Source organism: Oryctolagus cuniculus, chromosome 6, assembly GCF_964237555.1.
Source record: "Oryctolagus cuniculus chromosome 6, mOryCun1.1, whole genome shotgun sequence".
NCBI classification, from domain to species: Eukaryota; Metazoa; Chordata; class Mammalia; order Lagomorpha; family Leporidae; genus Oryctolagus; species Oryctolagus cuniculus.
Genome location: NC_091437.1, coordinates 63,265,671 through 63,277,866, shown reverse-complemented (window position 1 = coordinate 63,277,866; position 12,196 = coordinate 63,265,671). Strand labels below are relative to the sequence as shown.

Genomic DNA, 12,196 nt, shown 5'->3' with positions numbered 1-12,196 from the left:
CCCCCAAAAAGGTTCATTGTAACTCCTTTTCTCTCCATATGTTTTAATCATTCATTCTTAAGATATTACCTAATCTGTCATTAATCACAAATAAGTTTTTTCCTAACACATCATAAGCAAAAAACTGGAGGCTGGCATTTTGGCTCAAGGGTTAAACCACCACCTGTGACGTCTCGGCTGCTCCACTTCTGATCCAACTCCCTGCTAAGGGGCCTGGGAAAAAGCAGAAGATGGCATAAATATTTGCATCTCTGCCGCCCACACAGGAGACCTGGATAGAGTTCCAGGTTCCTGGTTTGGCTTGGCCACTGAAACCAATGGATGGAGTGAACCAATGGATGGAATCTCTCTCTCTTTGTCTCTCCTTTATCTGTAAATCTGCCTTTCAAATAAATGAAATAAATCAATCTTTTAGGATAATAAAAAAAATAACTCCACATGGTTAACAACAAAGACATACATGTATGTCACTTCACTCTAGATCAGGGGGATAGAAATTTCTTCTGTAAGGGCCACACAGTAAATACCTTGGCGTTCGTAGGCAGGTGTGATGCATGCATCTCTACTCTGCCACTGTAGCACAAAACCAGTCACAGAAAATACATAACAAAACAAGGATAGCTGTGTTCAAATAAAATTTAATTTACAGAAATCAAAGTTGAATTTCATATAATTCTCATGTCATGAACTATTGTTACCCAACGAATAAAAAATATTAAAATAAGTTAGTTCATGGGGATTGCATTGTGGACAATAGAAAAAATTTGGTTCATGATTTCTTTTCCTTGGAAATATATTCAAAAACAAAAAAAATTTAGAGGGAAGAAGTTGATTCCTAAAATTCTGTGAAGAAATCAGTCACAAGAAGTTGCTGTCTCAATAGCAAGGTTCAAAATGGTTGTGGTGCAATCAGCATTGTGTTATAACTAGCGGTGGTATCCGATACTGGTAACCCATGATCAGTGAGACAGTTTGAGTGCCAACTGCTATGCTTTCAGTTCCATCTTCCAGCAAGTGCTCCTGGAAAGGCAGCAGAAGCTGACCAAATATTGGGCCCTTATCATTCATGTGGGAGACATGGATGGAGTTCCTGGTTTCTGGTTTCACCCTGGCCCAGAACTGCCTTTGTGGCTATTTGGGGAACGGAAGATCTCAGTCTCCCCTTCTTTCTCTAGCTCTGCCTTTCAAATAAATCTTAAAATAGAATTGGTTGTTGAGGTACACCTCTGAAATATCTACCTTGTTATTATCTGAACCCTAGGCTTGTGTTAACAGGATTACTTTACCTTTTTCCACCTAATTAAAAAAAAAAAAAAAAAAAAACACAACTTATTTATTTACCTCAAAGAGAGAGAAAGCTCCCAGCTGTTGGTTTGTTCCCCCAAATGCCTGCAATGCCAGAGCTGAAGCCAGGAACCAGAAATGCAATCCAGGTCTTCCATAGACCCAACTAACTGAGCTATCAACTACTGCTTCCCAGGCAGCTAGAATCAGGATCTGGAGCTGGGAATCAAGCCCAGGCACTGTGATGTGGGATGCAACCCAAATTTGTGGCCCCACTTCCCTTTTACTGAGATCTAACTACATATTGGTATTATATCTCCAAATACAGTAAGTCTATTTAATTCTCCTTATATTACCAGGGTCCAATTAGACCCAGTTAAATGTTTTACATTTATTTAAGTAATTATAATTATTTGCGAGGGCTGATATTTTATGACAATAAAAAAATTTATTTATTTAAAAAGAACACAACTAGAGGCAGAGGCTGTGGAATACCTGGTTAAGCCAACCACATGCAGAGCCAGCATCCTATATGGGCGCTGGTACAAGTACTGCTGCACTTCAAATCCAGCTCCCTATTAATGAGTGGGAAAGCAGTGGAAGATGGCCCAAGTGTTTGGGCCCCTGCCACTATGTGGAAGACCTGGAAGAAGATACAGGCTTTGGCCTGGCCTAGCCCTGGCTGTTAAATCCATTTGAGGAGTGAACCAATTCGGGAGTGAACCAACGGATAGAAGATCTCTCTCTCTCTGTCTCTCCTACTCTGTAACTCTGCCTTTCAAATAATTAAATCTTTAAAAGAAAAAAAAAATAAAATTAATTCTATTTTGTAACTAGTTTTCTGATCCATTAGTCCATTTTACAAATCTAAGATACAGTCTTCTTATCTTTAGTATGTATTACAATTTTACTCTTTCATCATTATTCATCAATTATTCCAAACAATGTAAAAAAGACTGAAAGTGAGAAAAAGGAATAATAGGCATAGTAATAGGCATGAGAACACAGTAAAATAAAAACTCAGACTTTACTTTTTGAAGACAGAATAAAAGACCAGAGAGATCATGTTTATATTAGTTTGCCAGACAGAGCAAATGAAAATCTAGGATATCCATTAAAATTTAAATTTTACATAAACAACAAATAGTTTTTTACTTTAATTATGCCCATTGCAATACCTTAAACAAATCACTTAAACAAATCACACTTTCACACCATCTCAGAAGACGTGGTGAAACTGATCTTCAAGTAAAATTTCAGAATGCCATTCTCAGAAATGTCAACAAGGCTCTGGGAAGCCTCATTTTGTTAATAAGGCTAACAGTATTACTTCTTGTTTTTTGATGTTTGCACATCAAAACCAACTTACTTGTAAAAAAGAGGTTTTAGTAAATACTAAAATTTCTAACAAATTTGTTCTTTACTATGCCTTTATTTTTACTTCTGTATTATATAAATCATATTAAAACATTAAAAGGCACAAATGGTGCACTGGACCTAGATGATACAGCGTCGACTATTTTACCAGGTAGACAGAGATCAAATTTTCTGCCCTATTCACACTGGTCACCTAAACTATCATCAGCATCAGCCATTACCAAAATATTTGTCATACATGTGATTCACACTATGTCATGGCCATTTATCATTTTCAGCATGGCTTTCATTCTTTTCAAATCAAAGATGCTGACTATGAATAGAATTTAATCTTCCTTAGATGAGAAGACTATTGCAAGGCAGCAGGAAAAATACCCACATTGGAGCCAGTACAGTGCAATAAAAGATAAAGTCACTGTCTGTGATGCCACCATCCCATAATGCATGCTGCTTGGTGTCTGAGCTGCTCACCTTCTGATCCAGCTCCCTGCTAATGGCCAGGGAAAGGATGGTTAGATGGTACAAATGTTTGGACCCCTGCAACCCATGTGGGAGAACCAGATGAGCCCCTAGCTTCAGCCTGGCCCAGTCCTGGTTACTGTGGTCATCTGGAGAGAGAACCAGCAGATGGAATATTTCTGTCTTTACCTTTCCTAACTCCTTCAAATAAATAAATTAAATAAGTACTTATTAAAAAAAAAGAAAAATACCCACATCAACAGATAGTTGATTTTTAAAGGCTTATTTATTTATTTATTTGAAAGGCAGAGTTACAAGAGACAGAGACAGAAAGAGACAGAGACCTCTACCCTCTGGTTCACTCCCCAAATGGCCACGACAGCCAGAGCTGGGCTGACGTGAAGCCAAGAGCTTCTTCTGGGTCTCCCATGTGGATGCCCAAGGACCTGGGCCAAATTCCACTGCTTTCCCGGGGCCGTAGCAGAGAGCTGGATTAGAAGTGAAGCAGCTGAGACTCAAACCAGCACGCATATGGGGTATCAGTAGTGCAGGCAGCAGTTTTACCCGTTATGCCACAACACTGGTCCCTGAAGTTGATTTTTTAAAGTGCATGCAGGATGCTCAAAACGGTGCCTAAAAATAATTGTACTTGTGATTTCCATTCTCGTCATGAGCACAGCAAGAAGAAGCAAGTTACATATGGTTTCTTTCCTGGAAAGGGTGTCAGATGAGTTTTTCCTCACCTTTATATGTTTATAAGGTGGTGGTTTCTTGTCATTCTTTCGGTCTTCTTGCAGTTGTCTTAGCTCCTTCTGGGCCTTTAATTCCTCAAATCTTGCTGCAGCTTCTTGAAGAGCTATGAAAATACACAGAACAAGTCACTTAAATTTTTCTGGGTACAGTTGTTTACTTTTTTTAGTCCCCTAAAAATTGGAGAAAATCCATCTTTTGGACAAATACCAAACACACCGTAAAAAAAACTAAGAATATATATTTTCAAGTAGGCTATATGAGGGTACTTCATAATATGTTTGGAAAATGAAATTAAAAGAGAAGGTTAGGGGCTGGGACTGTGGAGTAACAGGTTAAGCTGCAGCCTGCAAAGCCTGCATCTCATGGGGTACCGGTTCAAGTCCCAGCTGCTCCACATCCTATACAGCTCCCTGCTAATATGCCTGAGAAAGCAGCAGAAGATGGCCCTAGTGCTTGGGCCTCTGCCCTGACCAGGGAGACCTGGAAGCAGCACCTGGTTCCTGACTTCAAGCCTGGCTAAGCCCTGGCTGTTGCGGCCATTTGAGGAGTAAACCAGCAGATAGAAGATCTCTCTCTGTCTTTCCCTCTTTTTAACTCTGAGTTTCAACGAAATAAAAATATATCTTAGAAAAAAATCTATGTATGGATCTCAAAATTTTTTTGCACCAAAGTAAATTTTAATTATTTTCACTTTTTTTAAAAAAAAGATTTTTATTTATTTATTTATTTATTTATTTATTTGACAGGTAGAGTTACAGACAGAGAGACAGACAGACAGAGAGAAAGGTTCTCCCTTCCGTTGGAATGGCTACCACAGCCGGTGCGCCGCGCTGATCTGAAGCCAGGAGCGAGATGCCTCCTCCCGGCCTCCCATGAGGGCACAGGGGCCTAAGCACCTGGGCCATCCTCCATTGCCCTCCTGGGCCACAGCAGAGAGCTGGACTGGAAGAGGAGCAACTGGGACTAGAACCCAGCGCCCATATGGGATGCCGGCGCCACAGGCAAAGGATTAAACAAGTGAGCCATGGCGCTGGGCCATATTTTAACTTTTTCAAGTACCTTTGTATAGTGCCTGGGGTATTTACACATAGCAGTAAAACAAAGAATCCACAGCTAAATGGTACAAAACAGACTATATTGCCTTCAGAGAAAAACAACAACAACAACAAGAAGTTCAATGACTTGGGAAAGCCTAGGATACCATCTCCCAACAAATAAACTTTATCTGATCAATGAAGTCATTTAATTCCTGCTTCCAGGAACATTCTACCTACTGCCCTAGGTAATGTGCTCACTCTCCTTTAGAAAGGATTTTAGGTTTCAGATTTCCTCTGCTTCCTGACTATTCTCTATTGTTCTTGTACTCTCCTCCTAATATTCATTCTGTAAAAAGTAACTATTAGCTATTAATAGTGGAAAAATACTTATATCTAAAATAAATCCAACAAAATCTGAAGACCTAATTCTTCTGGAGTCATATATTTGGTATAGCAGTTAAGATGCTGTTTGGGATGCCTGCATCCCCATCAGAGTGTCTGGGTTTGAGTTCTGGCTCTGGCTCCTGATTCAAGATTCTTGCTAATGTGTACCCTAGGAGGAAAGCAGGTGATGGCTCATATAGATGGACCCCTGCTACCCATGTGGTAGACACAGATAAGAATTCCTGGCTCCTGGCTATAATTTGGCCCACCCCTGGCTGTTGAGGGTATTTGGGGGATTGAACCCTTGTATGAAATTTATGTCACTCTGTGTCTCTTTCAAATAAGTTAAAAAATAAGTTTTAAAAATTTTAACCCGTAACTGTTCACCTAGGCTAAAGAAACTTTTCCCTCTGTGGCTTTCCCCATGTTCTGTCAATTCTTTAAAGAAACATTCCCCTGAGGCTCCCCTTTTTTCTGTTTCCTTGTTAACTACTAGAGAGTGTATGTGTATTATTCAGGGTCCTAAAGATTGCCCTAAAACACAACCTTTCCCGTCCAGTCACCCAGTACACTCTACCTAGTCTTTCGCCTTAATGTCTACCAAGTATCTATCACTCACTCTATTCTTGGAAACCATTCTGTTACAGTCTCATCTTCTCTGCTCAAAATTACTTTATATAGATAACTAATCTTTCCAGCTGTCACCTCTTACATCTTTTTAGGGTCCCAACACTCCACCAACAGTCCACAGTTTCTGAAACTCTGATTGAATCCTGTAACTTATGGATCTGTTCAGGAAAGCAGCCCCTATGCTACCCCACCTACCTAGAGATTGGTAACTCAGCATGTTAGAGTTCACATATACTTTCACATAGGCTGTCTTCTTAATTCAATGTTTTAAGTACCTTCCCACTCAAAGAGTTTGGATTCTGGGTCTAATTATCAGAATGAGAAATTGTGCTTTATCTCCTGTTGACACTTGGACGCTGGGCAAGTAATTGACTTTTCTCATCTCCAAGATCAGGGTGTCATCTACCTCATAGGGTTGTCAGGACACAATCCAGAAAACAAACACTGATAAACAGTAACTGTAATTATTATTATGGTTCATTATGCAAAGTATCACTCAGGATACTTTCAAACAAACCACAGCTTCCAAGCAGTGACTCCTCAGCTTGGCCTTTCTTCCTCAGCATCTGCTCCAATGGCGCACAATGCACACTTCGGCCACAACTCTCAACAAGCAGCATCTGAATGCTGCTATTTAGGTCAGAGTCTTCCATGACCCAGAAGGCAGTGGCACCAGCCAGCCCTGAGCTGAGGCACAGAAATAGCAGAATCCCAGCGCTTCGTCAGACTCAGACTTACAGCCTGAGGCAAAGCAGAGCCTGTGATAAATGTGTATCCTACAGACATTCCCTACACAAGAAGTTTCACCTACCTACCAAGAACAGCTTTTCAACTTACACTGCAGAAAAAAAAAATCATACTGTAATGTCTAAGCATATTCAAATGGCAAAAGATATGTTGCCATTCAAAGGGCAGCTAGAGGAATCAGTTACTTTTCTAACTGATTCTCAGAGCAACATTTCTCCACTGAATAATTAAGAAAAACCGAGGCTCAGTGGCGTCTTAACCATCAGCTAAGTGGTTAGATGCTAATACTAAGGGAACCCTTTTTCTGGCCTCCATTGTCCCCACTGCCTTTACTGCCAGGTCAGTTCATAGAAGTTTTTTATTATTTCAGGACATTCAGGTTTTGACATCGACTACTTTTTTCTATAATTTTGGGTGAATTTTTACCTCTTCCCAACAAGTTGAAAAAGAAACCAAAACTAAAACCAAAATTTCCTTGAAGGAAACATGGCTTGGCTAAAGTTTTGAGCTATTCTCAGGCAAACTACAGTGTGTGTTCTATAGACTAGTTCCAGAGCTTCTTTCCACAACAAGACTGAAAAAATAAATAAATAAAGACAAAATAAACAATAAAAACATTCCCCTCACGAAAAACAGAATTAAGTAACGATTAGACTCAAAACGCTAAACCTCCGCCTGTGGCGCTGGCACTGCAGGTTCTAGTCCCAGTTGCTCCTCTTCTAGTCCAGCTCTGGCCTGGGAGGGCAGTGGAGGATGGCCCAAGTGCTTGGGTCCTGCACCTGCATGGGAGGCCGGGAGGAGGCACCTGGCTCCTGGCTTCAGAACGGCAGCAGTGTGCCGGGCGCAGCGGCCATGAGGGGGTGAACCAACGGAAAGGAAGACCTTTCTCTCTGTCTCTAACTCTGCCTGTCTAAAACAAACAAAAAAAGATTAATTTATTTGAATAAATTCAGAGACAGAGGGAGAAACTGAGAAAGAGAGATCTTCCATCTGCTCATTCACTCCCCAGAAGGATTTAAAAGCTAAGGCTTTGACTGGCTGAAGCCAGGATCCAGGTGCTTCCTCCAAGTCTGTAGGTAGGAGGAGCCCAAGCACTTGGGCCATTGTCAACTACTTTTCCCAGGCCACGAGCAGGGAGCTGGATCATAAGTAGAGCAGCTGGGATGTGAACCAGTGTCCATATGGGAGGTTGGCCCCTGCCTGTGTGACTTTTAACAGAACAGATTTTCGGCAATTAAAGGAACTAGTCTGAGAAAAGAACAGGTCAAGCTACCTTTTTTATAAGTCCCATCCACGCCTTTGCCCATCTTGTCCTTGCTGCTCACGTCCCCTTCCATGTATGGGAAGACTCGGGCCTGATGGGTCCACAGATAGTCATTAGACCCAAAGAAGAGGACAGGGAACTCGCCCACATCGTGTCTCATCTTATCAATGTTGGAAGGAACCGCTCGAGGATGGCAGATCTCTGCTGGCCACCACCTGGGAAAGGGAAAAACAAGTGAGGAAAGCCCTAGGAGGCTCCAAGGCACTAGGAAAATAACAGAATAACAGTGAGGAATCGGAATGTCTGTCTGTCCTCATGAAAGCCCAATCCTGGGCCTTATTATAATTAACTAGAGCACAGAGCATGTACCATCAGTGTGAAAAATCACTGCTTGCTCTCACATACTCTGCCACACACTTAAGACTCCACTTCAAGGGATCTAATCTGTTAGGAAGACAATTCAGCACTAGCTATTAGAGCTGGAAATCCCACCTATTTTATTCCAAAGACTGCCCGGATCAAGCTCCTTGCAGTAAATCATGAAATCTTGACAAAATGAGCATTGTGGAAGAGTAAACTAGAGCTCTTAGACAATCATGCATGTTAAATTATTTTGGCAGGCCATGCTCTATAAAAGCAATTTTAAAAAGCCAAAATTGGGCATAAACTCTAAGGATAACTACTGAGGATATGGCAGCTGTATACTGGCATGTCTGCAAGGAAGAATTCCAAAATATTAACAATGCACCTATACCTTCCTTGTTTGTGAAAAGAATATGGGTTTCTTTTCACTAACAATTTTCTACAAAGTACATACATGAGTATTATCATGTCATTGCAAATTTTAAAGTTAAGACTGTTTCTTATGAGGAAAAACCTGGGTGGTGGTAGCACCATGTCTACTCAGGAAGAGCATTACCAAAAAGAAAAACAAGCAGTGTATCTGAGATTCAAGAAATACAACATGGCAAAAGAAACCAGCAGCATTCTCCTTCAGACTTACTCACCTATATCGTCCAACTTTTACCCAAACAATCTCCCTGTAGTGTGGCTTTTTTCCTGCCTTGCAGTCATTGCAGTACCAGTTTCCTTCAGGGATATCAATGTTCAGGCATTCACGATGAAAAGCAGCAGGGCAAGAATCACAACACAAAAGGCTGCCGCCTATGGGAATCAAAAACACCTGGCATTCAGACCATAGGTTGCACATAAGGACTCAGCAAAAAAACAAACCAAAAAAAAAAAAAAAAAAAAAAAAAGCCTTTGCTTAGCTCCAAACCAATTATTTATCTCCCTAGAAAAAGGTTTGGTATTTCAATTAGATATCCAGGAAGACTTTTCTATGACTATTCATCCTCTCGCTAATATTCCTGAACTCAGGACCAACACTGTGGCGTAGTGGATGAAGCCAATGCCTGCAGCACTGGCATCCCATATGTGCACCAGTTCGAGTCCCAGCTGCTTCGATCCAGCTCTCTGCTATGGCCTGGGAGGGCAGTGGAGAACGGTTCAAGTTCCTGGGCCCCTACCTTGTGGGAGACCTGGAAGAAGCCCCTGGCTCCTGGCTCCTGACTGGCCCAGCTGCAGCCATTGCAGCTATTTGGGGAGTGAACCAGTGCTGGAAGACCTCTCTCTCTGCTTCTCTATGATGCTGCCTTTCAAATAAATAGAGCTTTAAAAAAATATTCCTGAATTCCACCTCCCCACCAAGGTTTGCTGGATTCACAGCTAATAAACATGAAATTTTATTGGCAAAATTAGGTTAAGGCAATGAGGTCGGCACTAAATTCATAAAAGTCATGTATGTGCACAAACAAGGGAGAATTCAAAAAATTGGGGAAAAGAACTGAAATAAATTAATTTTGGTACAAAGCAATGTTAGAATAATACAATTTTTTTCCTTATTCACACTTTCCATGAACTTCATTTTTAATTTGAAAGGCAGAGTGACAAAGATCTTCCATTTGCTGATTCACTCCTCAAATGTCCTTGTTGGGGTTTGGGAAAGTCAGGAGTCTGGAACTCTATTCGAGTCTCCCAGGTGGGTGGCAGGAGATGGAGTACTTGGGCGATTGTGTGCATTCTCAGGCACATTAGCAAGGTAGCTAGATTGAAAGCAGAACAGCCAAAGACTAGAATCAGTGCTCAAAACTTAATCTGTTCCCAAAACAATGCTGGCCCCTCAATTAACTTTTTAAGTCCCCTAATATGCATAGAATTCTAAGTTTTTAAATCAAGATAAACATATCTTTTAACTACATTTCCATAAACTTCTGTATCCTCATTTATTTTTAAAATTTATTTAAAAGGGGGCGGGTTCTGTGGCATAGCAGGCTAAGTGTCTGCCTATGGTGCAGGCACCCCATATGGGTTCCCATTCATGTCCCAGCTGCTCCTCTTTCAATCCAGCTCTCTGTATGGCCTGGGAAATCAGAAGATGGTCCAGCTGCTTGGGCCCCTGCACACATGTGGGAGGCCTGGAAGAAACTCCTGGCTTCAGACTGGCCATTGCAGCCATTTGAGGAGTGAACCAGCGGATGGAAGACATTTCTCTCAGGGATGGTGCTGTGGTGTAGCAGGTAAAGCCACTGCCTGCAGTGCCAGCATCTCATTTGGGTGCCGGTTCAAGTCTCAGCTGCTCCATTCCCAACCCAGCTCTCTGCTATGGCTTGGCAAAGCAGTAGAAGATGGCCCAAGTCCTTGGGCCCCTGCAAGGGAGACCCAGAAGAAGCTCCTGGCTTCAGACCAGCCCAGTTCCAGCCATTACAGCTGTTTTGGGAGTGAACCCGCAGGTGGAAGACTCTCTCTCTCTCTCTCTCTCTCTCTCTGCCTGTCAAATGAATACATAAATCTTCAAAAAAAAAAAAAAAAAAAAGACCTTTTCTTTTTCCACCTCTGTCTGAGGCTCTACCTCTCAAATAAATAAATAAAATCTTTTAAAAAATGTAGTATTTAAGATGCAGAGAGAGAGGGAAAGACAAAAAGAGAAAGCTAACATATGCTAGTTCATTCTCCAAATGCTTATGTCAATGATGAATTTGGGAACCAGGAACTCAGTTGTTTTCCTTGATTTTTCAGGCTTGCTTTCTCCCATTTTCAAGTAAACATTTGACAAACATGCAAGTATGAATCACTGTAGTATATCAGTAAGTGACAACTAGAAGTGCTCCCTGATGTCTGGGACAGCAGTTGGGAGCAGGCATTGTGGCACAGTGGGCTAAGGCTCCAACTAGGACACCTGCATTCCATATTAGAGTTCTTAGGATCACTTCTCTCCTGAGCTTCCAATTCAGCTTCCTATTAATAAGCCTGGGAGGCAAAAGATGATGGCCCATGCACTTGAGTCCCAACACTCTTGTGAGAAACCTGGATGGAGTTGTTGGGTTCCAGGCTTCAGTCCGGCCCAGCCCCATCTGTTGAAGGCACTTGGGGAGTGAACCCGCAGATGGAAGATCTCTCCCACTGTTTCTCCCTCTCTCTGTCATTCTGCCTTTGAATTAACTAACTGAATAAATCTTCAATAAAATATTTTAATAAAAAAGTGATGCTATCTGAACAATGTAGACAGTTCAGATGGGAGCCAGACAGAGTGCAACAGAGCTGCAGCATAAGTACTTCACAATTCACAAAAAACATTCACTTCAGGGCTGAGTTTTTTTAATTTCTTATATTTTTTCTATCTTTTAAGCCATTTTGGTATTTATAGGGGATGAGTTTTTTTTTTTTAAGTTGTACAATTTATTGACAAAATTTTTTTCAGAATATTCTCATATTTTTAATATTTGATAGTATACATAGTTATGCCACACTTTCCATCATGATACTGGATAACTTTATTAAGAGGTTACTAAATTTTTCAAAACACAATGTTTTATTTCCAATTTTTCTCTATTTCTTTTCCATTGTATTGATTTTTTTGCATTTATTTCTATTTCTTCTGTTTATATTTGCTTTTCTTTTTCTAGTTTCTCAAAGAGGAAGCTGAGATCATGATACTTCTCGTCTTTTGAAACAGGTCTTACACTTTTTAAAATATCCTCCCCCTCCCCACAAGCACTGCTTTAACTGCAACCTACATATTTTTGTTATTATTTTACAGAAGTTCAGGATCTATAAGATATGTCCTTCAGTAATAACACTTTGTGTTCAGAATAAAAACCCCTCTCAGCCTTTGTTGTTATATTTTATTTACACAGGTTATAAACCAAATACACTGCTACTTTTGCTTAAAGAACTATCTTTATTTGGAAGAAAAAAGTCT

The 12,196-nt window shown here is 40.8% G+C and overlaps 1 protein-coding gene across 33 annotated transcripts in view; it reads right to left on the bottom strand.

Annotated features, from left to right (window-relative positions):
• Positions 1–12,196, bottom strand: part of NSD1 (nuclear receptor binding SET domain protein 1) — a 148,134-nt gene that overhangs the window by 23,432 nt on the left and 112,506 nt on the right. For all 33 annotated transcript variants that reach the window (XM_051844455.2, XM_051844450.2, XM_051844452.2 and 30 more), the window contains 3 exons: positions 8,943–9,099; positions 7,945–8,150; positions 3,864–3,976 (listed from right to left, as the gene is read on the bottom strand). In XM_051844455.2, coding sequence (XP_051700415.1) covers positions 3,864–3,976; positions 7,945–8,150; positions 8,943–9,099 — 476 coding nt within the window. The remainder of the gene's footprint in view (positions 1–3,863; positions 3,977–7,944; positions 8,151–8,942; positions 9,100–12,196) is intronic.